Source organism: Pelodiscus sinensis, chromosome 3, assembly GCF_049634645.1.
Source record: "Pelodiscus sinensis isolate JC-2024 chromosome 3, ASM4963464v1, whole genome shotgun sequence".
Classification (NCBI taxonomy): domain Eukaryota; kingdom Metazoa; phylum Chordata; order Testudines; family Trionychidae; genus Pelodiscus; species Pelodiscus sinensis.
The window spans coordinates 102,382,779-102,398,606 of record NC_134713.1 but is presented as its reverse complement, the minus strand read 5'-3'; the positions used below and the strand labels follow the sequence as shown (position 1 = coordinate 102,398,606).

The 15,828-nt window shown below is 43.5% G+C and overlaps 1 protein-coding gene and 1 long non-coding RNA gene across 11 annotated transcripts in view; both read right to left on the bottom strand.

The window, feature by feature from the left end:
- UTRN (utrophin) overlaps window positions 1-15,828 on the bottom strand; it is a 569,920-nt gene that overhangs the window by 338,696 nt on the left and 215,396 nt on the right. For 9 of the 10 annotated variants that reach the window (XM_075924350.1, XM_075924351.1, XM_075924356.1 and 6 more), the window contains one exon: window positions 1,677-1,853. The exons of the other annotated variant lie outside the window; for it this stretch is intronic. In XM_075924350.1, the coding sequence (XP_075780465.1) occupies window positions 1,677-1,853 (177 nt within the window). The remainder of the gene's footprint in view (window positions 1-1,676; window positions 1,854-15,828) is intronic. 10 annotated transcript variants of the gene reach the window in all.
- On the bottom strand, window positions 5,357-15,827 carry LOC142827902 (uncharacterized). The gene is made up of 2 exons (XR_012902700.1): window positions 8,703-15,827; window positions 5,357-7,671 (listed from the first exon to the last, which is right to left on the bottom strand). It is a non-coding gene; the product is annotated as an uncharacterized LOC142827902 (long non-coding RNA).

Genomic DNA, 15,828 nt, shown 5'->3' with positions numbered 1-15,828 from the left:
TTTTAATGACAGTAGTAGCGAGAACATCAGTAACTTTAGTAATGAATTTAATATTGCCTCTAATGAATTTTGCAGACATATTGAATAGATCACTCCTAACATTAATACTAAGTAGTGCTGCCAATTACAGTACCATGATGGTAGAAACACTTAGTAGAAGCATTCATCTAAATTTTCATCCTATGTCTTCCATTCCATATATAAACCATGAGAAAAATTCAAATTCACTCCAAAATACTCGTCCATGGATTCAGTTCCTGATGTCAAGGAAGTAGGTGCTGCAGGAGCTCTTGAAGAGGCACCGCCGATGGATCCAGCCATGGAGGCCAGTCAGCAAGGGGCTGCAGGAGAAGCCCCCAGTATGGAGGGAAGACAGGGAGAGGACTACATGGAAGAGTCTGGTAGGAAGAATTATACTCTGGGAGCTCAGCGTGCTTCATTGGGATTCCTGAAAGTCCAGTGGTGGACCACTCCACTGCCAATAGGGCCCTGGGTTGGGATCTGGTGGAGAGGGCGGACCTGGCTCCCCTTACTCCCTCTTCACCAAACCCACGAGGGAACCAACACCCATTTTTACTGACCCTAGCCACTAGGCTACACTGCTCTGAGACACACATATAGGGGCTTAAAATAATAAGAATTGCCATACTGGATTAAACCAAAGGTTCATGTAGCCCAGTATCCTGTGTTCCAACTGTGGCCAATACTAGGTGGTCCAGAGGAAACGGACAGGTCTTGTGATCCACACCCTCTTGCCCAGCCCCAGTTTCTGGCAAACAAAGGCAAGAGACACCATTCCTGCACATCCGGCTAATAAACACTGAAGGAACGATCCTCCATGAATTCACCTCGTTCTTTTCTGAACTCTGTCATGGTCTTGGCCTTCACAAGATCCTCTGGTAAGGAGTTCAAAAGATCAACTGTGCATTGTTTGAAGAAATACTTTGTTTATTTTAAACTGACTGCCTATTGTAGTCATTTCATGATCCCCTAGTTCTTGCACTTCCTTATTAAGTTTCTCCATACCCATCATGATTTTGTAGACTTCTATCATATCATATATATCAGCACTGGCCTTTGATATATCATCACAATAGCTCATAGGCACTGCTAGAAAAAGACAACATTGGTGCACATGCTCATTGTAGTATCAGATGCAGAAAATTGAGAAGTAGTACATGTGCATGCTACCATTTTCAAAGTGTCCTTAGATGTTCACTTTGTTCACATGCTTTATTACTTCACCAACTTTAGCAATTTAATTCTGAAGACAAAGGACCAGCTCTTTCTTCTGCAGCCACACAACTCCTCTCCCTGGACTTGTAAACTTGTGTGCTTCTGCTGCAGAAGGAATGGGGAGTTTCTTGAGATCATCTGCCAAACTCAGAGCCTCTCTCTTTGCAGATCTTTCCTCAGCAGTGGAAGAAGACTGGGAATAAACAGATGCCTTGAAATCATGCAAGGCCACTAAGCTGCATCAAGTCCATGCTGTGGTTCTGCATCTACCTCCGCAGCAGTGCATGAAGGATGCTACAAATTATTGCAGTGTACATGCCAGAACGCTCTGTCCAAACGTCTGGATTTCACTCAAATGGTTCTTTTTATTTATGTTTCTGTCCTGCAGCATTACAGCATACAATTGTTTACCTTCCATTAGGAGAGGGGAAAAAACGTACCTGGGGTTTGAATTGCATCTGTTGGCATACAGCAAACTGGCTTTCAACTTGTTGCCAGCGTTGACACACATTGGTATGTTCTGCTTCCCCAATTGGGCCATAGTGAGGCAGGTTGCTGCTCCTCTTCTGCAACGCAATGAATTGCTCCCGATGTTGTTCGAGCTCCTGAAGCAGTTCCTGCAGAGTAGACTCAATTACAGCTTCTGAAATCCCTGAAAACTTATTTCCTCCTTTTCATACAGCATTCTGCATGGGTTCTCTATGCATATTACTACAGCACTGCCTTGAACGTGGAAACACAGAACAAACAATGCCTGGGGAGGAACAGGCATTTCTGCCTCACATAATTATGACCCATGCAACTTGATTCACTCCAACTAAATATCATATAAGCCTGGTGTTGTGAGATTTTTAAAATCATAAGCTCGGACGTTTGGTACCCAACCTTTTTATCATAAGCACTAAAAGATAAAGGCAAATCAAAGATTAAGTGGAAGAGCTATTGCTTTGGGAGACTTGACTAGATGACGCAATTGCCTTTTCCATCTTTAGTTTTATTGCTGAAGGGGAACATTTCTTAAACATTTTGACCCAGATACTCTCAAAAGGTACCAAAGGAGTGCAAGCCTTATTCCTATCAAGAGAGATAAGCACCTATACCTTTGAGGATCTTGGCATCTCTCTCTTTATAAAACACATATCTTCAATAGCATTCAGAGCATATATTTTATATCATTGGTTCCCAACCTTTTTTAAACCACAGAGCAGCAAACCCATTCACAAACTTCTGGCAAACGGGTAACATTTTTATTTGCATATTCAATATGCAAATAATGAATATGCAGATATGCAAATATAATGTTACCAGTCACCAAGGGTCTGCCACACAGCAGCTGACTTCAGCTCCAGCAGTCACCATGTGGCAGACAGCTGCCGGAGCTGAAGCCGGCTGTTTGCAGCAGCTCTAGGGACTGGAACTGAGGTAAACTGCAGTGGAGTAGGGCCTGCCCAGCCCAGCCCAGCCAGGATCACCTTGCCAAGGGCAGGAGGCTTCTCCAGCAGCCCCTTGCCCACGGTTTGATACACATTTTAACTAGTTAACTTTTTAAATAATATTTGACTTCCCTAGTTGATTGGAGAAATCCAAAGTTTCAAACCACTCTTGCCATACCCACCAAATTATGGTAACAGGCTTTTTTTAATTGAGTATTAAGATTACTCAGTTTTACCTGCTCATCTGAACTAAATCAATGCCATTAGGGAGTGCACAAATTTTTTATTTAACTACTGCAAAAGGAAATACTTACAAAAACCTTTGGATTCTGTAAATGTGAGCAAGATGAATAACAACAACAACCGAGTAAAAGGAAACGTGGGGAGATACAAGTAACATTTTCTCATTGTTAAGTAACAGCCTTTGATGTGTGTGTTATGACCCAATTAAATGTCAACAACAGTTTATCAGAAAGAGAACATGTGGGTGCCAGCAGCAAATTCCCATCCAATCTGTAAAATGATCACTTGCTCATGTCAAATAATTTACTAGAGCTTGGGGGTGAGTAATCTCAAAAAAGTTTAGACCACTAATTTCCTCCTGTAATTTAAGGATTAATTTCCCTTTATCCCAGCTAAATTATGGGATATGGCAAGGTGGGAAGAAAATCTAAATGAAAACCATTCTATTGAAATTGAAAATGATTTTTAAAAAATCTCTTTACACTGAAGATCCAATCAGAAAAAAAAAAAAAGCTCAGGGAAATTTTTAGGAAAGCTACAAACTTCTGATTCATGCTTCTCCAGACAATATGTATTTTAAAGAAACTTTGTTTCTGTATGAGTAGGCATACAGTAGGGACTCATAGCATATCATCCATATTCAGGAAAAACTATCAGCCATTCTATAAAGTAAGCATACGTGATCTTAAGTGAGTAGAGTTTATTTCATACCCAACAAAACTACACATTCATCGAGTGTCTAAATCTCCCCTTTCCTAGTCCCTTGTTAGAAGTTACCCTTTTTTTTTTTTAATACTAGGTAGTGCTACCTGAAACCCAAGCCTAAGCTTTCTTCCCAGGCTCTGTTAATCCTAAAGTTGTTTGCCTCAAATGCATCCATTTCAAATGTTAGCTCCCTTTTTTTGAGGGCTTAGCTAAATATGCAACTATGAGGTACCTGCAACAGAGAGACAGCAAAACTCACCTAACACTGTTCAATCGGGATCCAACCAGGAGTTGGAGTATATCAGGCAAACACTGACAGCTTAGCAGACAGTTGTTTCAGGTCTCTAAATTGGGATACTTCCAGGCAATTTTTTTTCTTTTATGCATAGAAAACCCTTTCTGAGGTCACAAGCACATGTGGAATCAACATTTTTGCTCTTTTTTGTGGAGGGATTAAATATTTTATCCGGCAACATCTACCTTCCGCTGATGTCAGCTCCAGCCCTGGGCAAGCTGATGGTGGCTGCCTGGCTGATTCTGCGGCGGGTGGCTCTAATTCCAGCTCCAGCACATAGCAGGTTACATGGTGGCTGCCCTGCTGCTCACACCCTGGCCACAGATCCAGAGCAAGCCATCCGCCTCTACCAGCTCCAGCCATAGGGAAGCTGGTGATCCACCTCCCTAATTTCAGCTGATACGAGCTCCAGCCCTGTGCAATCTGGTGGTGGCCACCCAGCTGCTCCCAGGGATTACCTCACAGGAATTCTATGGCAACCGAGTTCATTTTGACTGATCCTTCTTGGGAGCACAAGTCCGCACTTCAGAAATGTGGACAGTCCCTAAAAAAAAGCCTCAAGGGACATTCTTGCTGGCAAGAGATCAAGATCATTCAACTAAGCAGAAAAAAAAAACCCACATGCCACACGAACATAATCTCTGGAAGTTTTACTCACTAGTCAAAGTTCATCTCAGTAAGAAAAGTCTCATGGGCAGAATGGTATGAAGTGGTCAGCATGGTGTTTTAGACCATTACATTCAAACTGCTCATTCCTCTCTCTAAAACCAGCTGATTGAACAATATTGATTATAGATAGAAACTAGATGATATTTTCAAATAGAGTAACTAATGGTGAGCTACCAACCACATGAAAATTATGATCTATCAACGTTCGTGATTTGTACACATAATACATTTCTATGTGATCTTTTATGTTCAGTAGCCACCATAAAAAATTACGAAGTCATTTTTTTTATCTAGTGCAGGTTTCCCAGCCTATGGGTCGCCATTACATTTCAAAAGGGTTGCCAGGTGTCCTCCCAAGTGGCTCTTAAGGAGCCACTCACACATTTTTTGAATTGCCCTGGATCACCAAGTCTTCCTGAATTGGCAATATGGGTTCCCATTTGGAAAAGGTTGGGAACCGCTGATATAATGTCTTTGATTCAGGAAAGCACCCTCTTCAGCAAAGCACTTGAGCTGAGTCACCTTAGTAATCAATACATCTGTTTTGCCAGTACTGAAGTCACATGCATTCTTATACCATATTGTACCCCACAGCCCTCCTCCCACTGCGCATTCATAGATGCATGGACTTCCCGCTCACACTATTTACTCCAGAAATTACTGCATGAGGTAAGGCAAGTCAAAGATATACAAGCTCTGAAGGTTGCAGAGGTGCCTTTTACTGATTTCTCAGGGAAAATTCCATTATCCTGTCAACAATGTCCTTTTGTAAAAAAAAAAAAAAAAAAAAAAATTAGTCTTTGAAGAGTCCTTTGTCAGGGAAGAGAGACCTGCATCAAGGAAGCTGGGTTGCTTGATGCCTGTTTTGCTTCACTTGTCACTAAAAAGGTTAATGACAACCCAATACTCAACCCAATTAATTTTAACAACCAGAGAGAATGAATGCAAGCCAAAATAGGGAAAGAACACATTAAAGAACGTTTTGGTAAGTCAGATGTATTCAAATCAGCAGGGCCTAATGAAATTCATCTTAGTGCACTTAAGGAACTAACTGAAACAAGATTGGCACCATTAGCAATTATCTTTGAGAACTCCTGGAGGATGGTAGAGGTACCAGAAGACTAGAGAGAAGGGCAAACACAGTATCTCTCTTTAAAAGGGGGAAAACAGGGAGGAATTATAGAGAAGTCAGCCTAACTTCAACATCTGAAAAGATACTGGAGTAAATTACGTAATAATTTATAAGCACCTTGAGGATAATAGAGTTATAAAGAATAGTCAGCATGCATTTGTCAAGAACGTATTATGCCAAACAAACTTAATTTCCTTCTTCAATATACTTTGATTTCAGAAAAGTTTTGGACATACTTCCACATGACAATCTCATAAGCAGATGAGGGAAACATGGTGTAAACGAAATTACTAAAACAGCACTCAAAGAATAGTTACCAATGAGTCCATCACTAAAGTCCCACTGGTCTTTCAGGTACATAAGAGAAGCTTAACTTAAAATGTCCCTCTAAAGGAGATTACCATTAGTGGTAATCAGAAACCTTGATGTAACTATCAGGATATACAAAGCAGTTAAGGAGATCAGAACCTGCTCTTTTAACAGTATAGCTGTCAGCGGTGGCTGATGCAACGGGGTACTGTATCTCTGAATGATATGTATTATATTAGTATTTCATCTTGTATGGGTTGTATTCTGAGCATGAACATTCCCCATGGTCCTGGGTTTAAAAGTTAGAGTAGTCATAAGGAGATTGACTAGTTCTAATTATGAAGCTCCGTAATCAGAAATTCAGAACTAACCTGACAGGCTGTCTAGCCCCTAAACTTATCCAAGAAATTATCTACTGCGCCACAGGACTTTTCATTGCTATTGCCATAAATACTAGAAGGATGAAAAGAAGAAACAGAAAAAATACGGTAAAAATTTTTATCCTCAGCATTTAAACAAACATCTCTGGACAGGACCTAAATCAATCAATAGCGTCTGAACACAAAGTCTTTACAAATTAGTTGGGAACATCTAGCTGTTTGGGGATCTAATTATGGCACACAATGTAACTCTCATAAGTAATATGAGTCACCCTTTGTAGTTAAATATTAAGTCTTAGACAAAAACTGTCTTAAAAGAATTATGAGGTTACAAAGTGAAGTGTTCAAAAGTTTGTAGATGGCAAAATGTAAGTTGCTTATGCAACCTAAACTGTGCTCTCTTTTGCAAGTTCCTCGATACCAGTGTTTTTTACATGATCACATACTCAGAGGTTTCCCTAACACAGTGCAGGGCCCAGGATAAATCAAGGTTCCCTCCTCTCCCCCTACGAGTATCGAATAATACAAAGCATCACAATCGTAGTGATTTTTATGCTACGTTGAGTACATGTGAGTATAGAAACTTAATGCAAAATGTTCAAGAAATAGTACTCTCCAAGCGTAAAGAGAAATTATTTCATATGTTTAATATTAAGGTTTCATTTTTATATTCCACTGAATTACAGAATATACATCTTTCATTAATATTAGCACACAATCCAGCAAAGTCATTGCTTAATGACTTCTTCGTTTCAGTCTTCACCGAGAAGTCTGAAGGAATGCCTAACATTGTGAATGCTACTGGGAAGAGGGTAGGTTTAGAAGATAAAATTAAAAAAAAGAACAAGTTAAAAATCACCTAGAAAAGTTAGATGCCTGCAAGTCACCAGGGGCTGATGAAATGCATCCTAGAATACTCAAGAAGCTGGTAGAGGAGGTATCTGAGCCTCTAGCTATCATCTTTGGAAAATCATGGGAGACAGGAGAGATCCAGAAGACTGGAAAAGGGCAAATATAGTGCCCATTTATAAAAAGGGAAATAAGAACAACCCAGGAAACTACAGACCAGTTAGTTTAACTTCTGTGCCAGGGAAGATAATGGAGCGAGTAATTAAGGAAATCATCTGTAAACACTTGGAAGGTGGCAAGGTGATAGGGAACAGCCAGCATGGAATTGTAAAGAACAAATCATGTCAAACCAATCTGATAGCTTTCTTTGATAGGATAACGAGTCTTGTGGATAAGGGAGAGGCAGTGGATGTGGTATACCTATGTGACGGACCCGGCAGGGTCCGGACTAGGGGCGGGGGAGGCCCCCCCGCTCCGGCAGAAAGCGGCGGCCAGGGACGGCCAGAAGCCGCTCGGCGCGGCGCCGCCGGCCCCGCAGCGGCTAAAGGCAGGGGCAGGCGCGCGCCAGAGGGGACGGGGGAAACACCGGGGGCCCGGGAGGCGTCCGGCGCGGGCGCCCCGGTTCGCGCCCCGGGCGGAAGCCGCGGGCACTCTCCGGCCGGAGCCGCGCGGGGATCCGCTGGAGGGGGCGGGGCTGACGGCCCCGACGTCACCCGGCTGCGCCCATAACAGGGGCACCGGGACGCCCAGGGGGGGGAAGCGAGCAGGCAGCCACCCTGGCTTCCCGGCACCCCAAGCACCCGGCTTTCCGGGCGACCAAGGGAGACGACCCCGGCAGTTGGAGACTCGCATTGGGACGAACCCAGCGGCTACGACGGGGTAAGTGACCCGACTCTGCACCGGCCCAGGGGGCCGGAGCATCGGGGGTGGAAGGAGTCCGAGGCGGGGCCGTTCTGGCGCCCGTGGGCAGGCGAGTTTCGGGCGGCTGCCCCGCCTGCCGTGAGGGGAGCACCTTAAAGCACCCATCTCACTTAGGGCCTCGGGCTGGGACCCGGTGGTGAGGGCGGGCCCGGGTCCCCCACTCCCCCACACCCCGACCTCAGCGCAAGCCCAAAAAGGCAGCGACGGTCGAACGCAGCACCCCCCCTTCCCCCGCAGAAAGGGGCAACGAGGCGAGGGGGCAAAGAAGAGAGGGACGGCTCAAGAACTCCGGTCGGGCCCCCGATCGGGGGCCGCCCGGGGAGATACAGGTCCGGGTCTGCTGAGCCCCCTCGTCCCCGTAAGGGGCAAGGGGTGATCGCACCCAGGGCCAGACTTGCCCGTGGACCCCGGAGGGCGGGGCAGCTGGGCATTTGGAAGGCGGTGGGTACGCGGAGCCCCACCCCACCCCGCGGGCCCAGCCCGGGGGATTTCGGGGGTGCGGGGCTCGCACCCTTAAAACCCGCCACAACCTAGACTTTAGTAAGGCGTTTGATACGGTCTCGCATGATATTCTTATCAATAAACTAGGCAAATACAACTTAGATGGGGCTACTATAAGGTGGGTGCATAACAGGCTGGATAACCGTACTCAGAGAGTAGTCATTAATGGTTCTCAATCCTGCTGGAAAGGTATAACAAGTGGGGTTCCGCAGGGGTCTGTTTTGGGACCGGCTCTGTTCAATATCTTCATCAACAATTCAGATATTGGCATAGAAAGTACGCTTATTAAGTTTGCAGATGATACCAAGTTGGGAGGGGGTTATGACTGCTCTGGAAGATAGGGTCATAATTCAAAATGATCTTGAAAAATTGGAGAACTGGTCTGAGGTAAACAGGATGAAGTTTAATAAAGACAAATGCAAAGTGCTTCACTTAGAAAGGAACAATCAGTTTCACACATACAGAATGGGAAGCGACTGTCTAGGAAGGAGTACAGCAGAAAGGGATCTAGGGGTTATGGTAGACCACAAGCTGAATATGAGTCAGCAGTGTGATGCTGTTGCAAAAAAAGCAAACATGATTCTGGGATGCAGTAACAGGTGTGTTGTGAGCAAGACACAAGAAGTCATTCTTCCGGTCTACTCTGTGCGGGTTAGGCCTCAGTTGGAGTATTGTGTCCAGTTCTGGGCACTGCATTTCAAGAAGGATATGGAGAAATTGGAGAGGGTCCAGAGAAGAGCAACAATAATGATTAAAGGTCTAGAGAACATGACCTATAAAGGAAGGCTGAAAGAATTGGGTTTGTTTAGTTTAGAAAAGAGAAGTTTGGGGGGGGGGGGAGGGACATGATAGCCATTTTCAGGTATCTAAAAGGGTGTCATAAGGAAGAGGGAGAAAACTTGTTCATCTTGGCCTCTGAGGATAGAACGAGAAGCAATGGGCTTAAACTGCAGCAAGGGAGGTTTAGGTTGGATATTAGGAAAAAGTTCCTAACTGTCAGGGTAGTCAAACACTGGAATAAATTGCCCAAGGAGATTGTGGAATCCCCATCTCTGGAAATATTTAAGAGTAGGTTAGATAACTGTCTATCAGGGGATGGTCTAGACAGTATTTGGTCCTGCCATGAGGGCAGGGGACTGGACTTGATGACCTCTCGAGGTCCCTTACAGTCCTACTATTCTATGATTCTATGAAAGAGTTATGCACATGCTTAACTTTACCCACTCTAAGTAGCCCTGCAAACTTCAATTAGACTTTTTATATTGTGTACAGTTAAGCAGACATGTAAGTCTTTGCGTAACCAGGACCTAACATATAGGATTCTTCTGTTGCTTTAAAACAAAAGAAAAATCTTGTTCCTACTTCAAGTTAAGATTAACAGAAAATGAGATTACAGGGATTCAGTATGTAATTAATTATTTAGAAAAATTCATTATTAATTACATACAAATGTTCACCTGTACTATTATCAGTGTGAAAATGGTTTTCTTTTTCCAGTACTTGGAGTGAATGAACCCTTCATATTCAATTTATGTTATATACATATGTTTTTAACATCATTATTCATGGCTGAATAGAGCCCTGAAGCTGCAGAGAGTTATCTGTGGCAGAGCGTTTCCCATGCCAGGGGCCCCATTAATTTGTGAGCTGTTTGTATATAGCTCATTGGAGAGTTGAGATTATATTTTCATTTTATATACAGTAATACAGTAAAACCATTACAATACTGCAATAAGTTTCCAATAGAAGCACCCAAACCTAATCAATTCTGTTGCTCTGGTATACAGAGTATAATTCAAATCTATGAAGATGATCATAATAAATAAAATAGATAAGGTTATAGAAAAATCTTTTTAAGCACATATATTTCAAATTTTAAGTGATACATATGTACATGGTGGCTGGTCTAAATGGATTGCTTCCCCCCTCAGCCCCCAACATTCTACAAAATCCTGAAAAGCAAAAGCTGTCAGCCTTCTTACAACCAAAACAGTCAACAGTAAACCAAGGGAAAACTTCCCTTCTTAAGACTAGATGAAATTATGGACTGTTTAAAGTAAACAAACTATCTCGAGAAAAATATATGATGTAACAGATAAAAAATATTAGTAGTATGCACTAAGCTAATTTGCAAAGTTTGTTGCTTAGGTCTTTAACTGGGATGAGGGGTTCAATGTGCAGGCTGCCCAGGGGAGAGAGCGTGGACTGCCTCAGCTCTTTCTCACCACAGCAGCTGGTGAAAAGTGCTACTCCATGACCGCTCCACATCCAGCGGGCACAGATGGGAGAGGGGTGCATGTTTCCTGGCTGGGGCAGATCCAGGTTTGTCTGCCCCCTTGTGCTCGCCAGCCACAGTGAGGAAGATAGCAAACTGTGCTTTCCCCTCACTCCCTGACAAAGGGAAAGAGCCAGCAATGTGCCTATATGAATCAGGAGGGAGGGAGCTTCAGCCCTGCCCTTCCTAAAGGGTGCCTGGGGGATGGGTGGCCTGCACCAGCCAGCCCCTTTCACCAGCCCGGTGACTCAGTCACTTTTCTGTTTGGTTTTATGAGAAGCCACCCTCTGGCACAACCAAACTCTCACCTTGCTTTACGTTATAAGAGGAAGCTGTATGTTGAAATTGGTAGTGCTAACTCCTACCATTTAGGAAGAATTCTTGAACAAACACACAGACACACACACAGATGTTCTCAAATATATAGTATTAAATAGTGTTACAAGCTACACACATGGATGTTAACTAGAAGGTAAATAAATCTGAAAATCTCTGGCTCAGCAGAACACTAATAATTGATGATAATTTTTTGACATCCAAAACATAATTAACAAATAGACCGGAGCAGGTACACTGTAAATTTGGCCATCATGAAAAGGACGCAAAAATACTCAAAAAGATCTCAGAGGTACAGGCTACTTTCATGAAGGAATTTGATTTTATTAAATGCATGATTGCTTGCCATTATCATCCCTTACTCTACATCTACTTCATTCCCCTCCACTTTTCTGAATTTTGCTTCAATTCTTCAACTTATTTTAATAACTGTACTGTAATTAGTTCTATTTTTATAAACATTCTGTTTCTTCTTATTTACATAATTAAAGGTTTCAAATACAGCTAAGGGTAGATAGCAATTGGTTAACATATTATAAGTAGTTAAATGTGTTATGAGAAGTTTATATAGTTTGTTTTTTCTGCATATATATTTTTAAAAAATACAAAAAACTGAATGTAATTATTAATATGCAATTTTTCAACAGAATTTTGACAACTCCTTGCTGGATTATGAAACCTTCCACATGTGTATGCGAATAGCATAAAAGTGGCACGAGTGTGACATATTACTCTATTATTTGAGAAACAGCATCCATCATCAGTGATCAGGAAATAAACCCTGATTTCTAAGACATATGCACAAGATGGGGCAGCTCAGGTTGCTCACCCAAACTTAAAGTTTGGACATTAAAAAGTTAGAGTATTTCTTTTTACAACCTTAACAGTCTTTTAACTTAGTTTTTGTACACAATTTACTAGAGACTTTTTAAAAAGAAAAATATTTGAGAATCACAAATTAAATTCAAGTTAGCAGACTCTGTGTACATACATTATTCACATTCCATATGCTTTCTCCTACAATTTTAAACACAAAAGCTACCTTACCTGTAAGAATCGCAGTGCATTATGAAAGATGTATTAAGATATAAAAAAGACTATTTAATAATCTCCAAAGCCACCTGATTCTCTTTATTCCTCAATTCCCTCTACACGCACACTTTAAAAACGGGCACAAATATGGTGTAGAAAGAAAAATCTTTACTGTAATGTACTGAAGACTCAAATATTGTGGCACTTCACCTGTGTCTGCTATTAGATTTCAATTTTCCACTCCACTTTTACTGTAAATGAACTGCACTGTTCCTTCCAAATCTCACGCCTCACCTGTTCAGTTACATCCATTCATTTACATCCTTTTCCACAGCTCCTCCATTCTGCTCTCCCCTGGGTGTTCCATATTCTTTTATTTCATCATACATACACCTAATGTTCTGTTCATGGTTATGCCTCTTATTTCCCTGTTTTCCTCCCCAAAAGACATCTGTTCCCATTAGAATGTCTTCGATTCTCACACAGAAACCAGAACTTTTGCCTATTCCTATGTGGACTCAACCACTGTGCAGCATCCCAGTGCCCAAACCTTACACACCCTATTATCCAGTGAGCAATAAATCTCCGAGCCTGGCACCCAGGGTCCTGCACAATACGTAGAGAACATTATCTGCCTAAAAGGGAGAAGAATCCTTTACACAGCAACCTGAAGTGACAAGAAACAAGGAAGCCCTTTGCTTTGCCCATCCTCAGCCAAAACAAATTCCCCAGAACAGATTAGGCATGTGAATGGGTAACCATTTAATCAGTAAAAATCACCAGTATCCGGGAACAGCCACGGGCAAAAAGGTGCTTCAGCCCTGCCAGATGGCCACGTGGGGCTGCTGGCTCCCGGGCTGCACAGCTTAGTAACAGCAGCCCTGTGCGGGACAGAGCAGCAGCCCCGGAGTCAGCAACCCTGTGCAGGTGGAATACCTTCCCGCCCATTTAATCGGTTAACGAGTGAAACGCTATGTTTCACCGGTTAACCAATTAAACGGGATTTTATATCCTTAGTACAGATCAGTAGCCCCAGACTGCTATTTCTGAAAGCACACAGTACAGCACTGCAGAGCAAAGACGAAAACAGGGACCCTCCATAGACTCCCGCATCACTTGTCCCACCACAGCAATTCAGACAGAGGACAGTCTTCACAGCGGGCTCAGAACTCTGGATATGTGAGCCACAAGGAAAAGGAATGACACATTAAATAACCCACCAAAGAACAGTGAACAGGCATATGATCATACAGGAGGGAAAGCAACTGCAGGAAGGGGAAGAAGGGGAGGAGAGGGAGCACAGAAGCAGTTTCATACACACAGCAAATGCACACACGTCATACTGTTCTTCCACAGGCTCAGCATGGTGACAGACTGCAATCAAGGGACATTCTCCCGGAAGGTATCTTGAGCCAAATTTCTGATCAAATCAGGAATGCTCTACATTATAAGATAGGCAGGGTTCCCTGTGTCAACAACCTAGAAAGAATGAAACACTAACTATGCCTGGACCTCATTCAGCTATGTAAAGAGCCATCATGTATCATGAAAGCTGAAATCAGGTAGTTTTGCCCTTTGGTTTGATAGACTCAGGAGAACTAAAAGACTCACCAAGCCCCTGGGCAAGGTGGTGGGGAGTGCCTAAGCACTCCTAGAAGGGGCATGTCCTCACCTTCCCAATCTCCAGCCAGCACTTAGCGCTACCTGGAGCGTGCTGCCCAGGCCCTGGTCGCAATTTAATGGATCCAGGGCTCTGGACACCTCGACTGCAGTGGTGGTGGCCTGAAACCCAGGCCCCTTTGAAGAGCCAGGCCCTAGGGCAGTTGTCCCCTCTCTTCCCCGTTGATCAGCCTGGATAGTTTGTATCAAAGATGTAGTATTCAAAAAAATATCAGCTACACAATCAAAAATATAAACAACAGCTTCCCTTGCTGAGTTACAGAGACTAGACAGCCAATACTGCAATCCTGGGGAGAAAAAGAAAAGAGCACATTCCATTCCTAACCTCATTTTCCACAGCCATGATGCTACATTGTGCTCCTGATTAGAGTGAGACCAGGTCACACATGCCCAGTGACATTGAAGGCACCATGCGAAAGGCCATCGTAGATTTGAATTAAAAGACCTTAGCAGGCAAGACTGCAGCTCAGACTAGAATACCTGATCCAGACACGCCAAAGACTACTCTGTATCTGGAATCACAAATTCTTCCCAAATGGGCGTCCACATCAGTGCAGTAATCAGACCCACTGCTTGGTTCTACTAGGGCAGGAGTAGAGAACCGCTGGCCAGGGGCCCAGACAGTTCCACCTGGCCTCCAGGAGGTCCAGCAGCTGTGCAACACTGTGGGGAGGTCAGGGCTATGTATAGAGACCTCTTCCCAACCTCACCTACAGTGCTGGCCAGACACTTCCTCATCCACACGTAGGAAGGGAGGTGTGCATCTGAGGTAGCCGGAGGAGGAAGCCACTTGACATGAAGTGCTGGAGACTCTTCCCTGTGCCAGGCAGCAGTGAGGGAACAACTGGAGCCTCTTCCCAGCCTGGGGCAGCTGCAGCAGGGAACCATGCAGCTTCCAGTGTCCAGCCCCAGCCAGATGCTATCAGCAACTGCTCTTTCTGCAGATAAGGAGTCAGGTGGGACCCAGAAGGAAGTGAGGGAAAGCCACTTGCAGGAGTGGGAGGGAAGGGAAACGCGGAGCCGCTTCCCTGCATGGGGTACCCAGAAAAGGCAGACTCAGCAAGGAAAAGCAAACTCAGCCATCACACTAAAATACTAAATTAAAAAAAAAAAATCACATCGGGGGTGGGGGAGTAGGCACGTGCACCTGAGGTGTTTTTTGAGGAGTTTTTTGTTTTGCTTCTCTCCCAAACCAAAAAAGGTTCCCACTCCTGTAATAGAGCCAGTATCTAGTCCAAGCTTCCTACCAACCTCTCTCAGAGTCTGGCTGAGCTATTGCATCACCTCCCTTCTTCGAACTGAACTTCTCCCAGCCTTGCATTCCCCAAACCAAAGCCATCCCCCTTCTTTGATCCTACACCTCCCCCTTTGTCCTATCCAGTCATGTATCCCCCGTACCCTCACTCCATTTTCACTAAACCTTGTCCCAGCACGTAACGTTCTTTATTGAGCCCTCCCCCTGCCAAATTTGATCCAAAATCATGACTGATTCACAAAATTACAGTTTTCCATAGAGACCCCCTTATTAACAGAAAACTTAGGAAATCTTAACTAAAGATAGTAGTACACGCCTGCCTATAAATGTATATAAAAAAACAATTTAAAAGAAAGTTAAACAACGGTTGCTAGTACTCCTCCAGTAATAATAAGGCAATACTCTATGGTAATCCAAGCCTCGCACAAGTACATGAAACACAATAGAAAAATTAATACAACCCTTTTGATCACATTCCTTTACCCTGGTAGCATCAAAAGAATATTTGTGAGTCCTAACACACCACATTCATATGAAGTCATCTATTACTTTCACCCTTTTTAACATGTTTGAACAT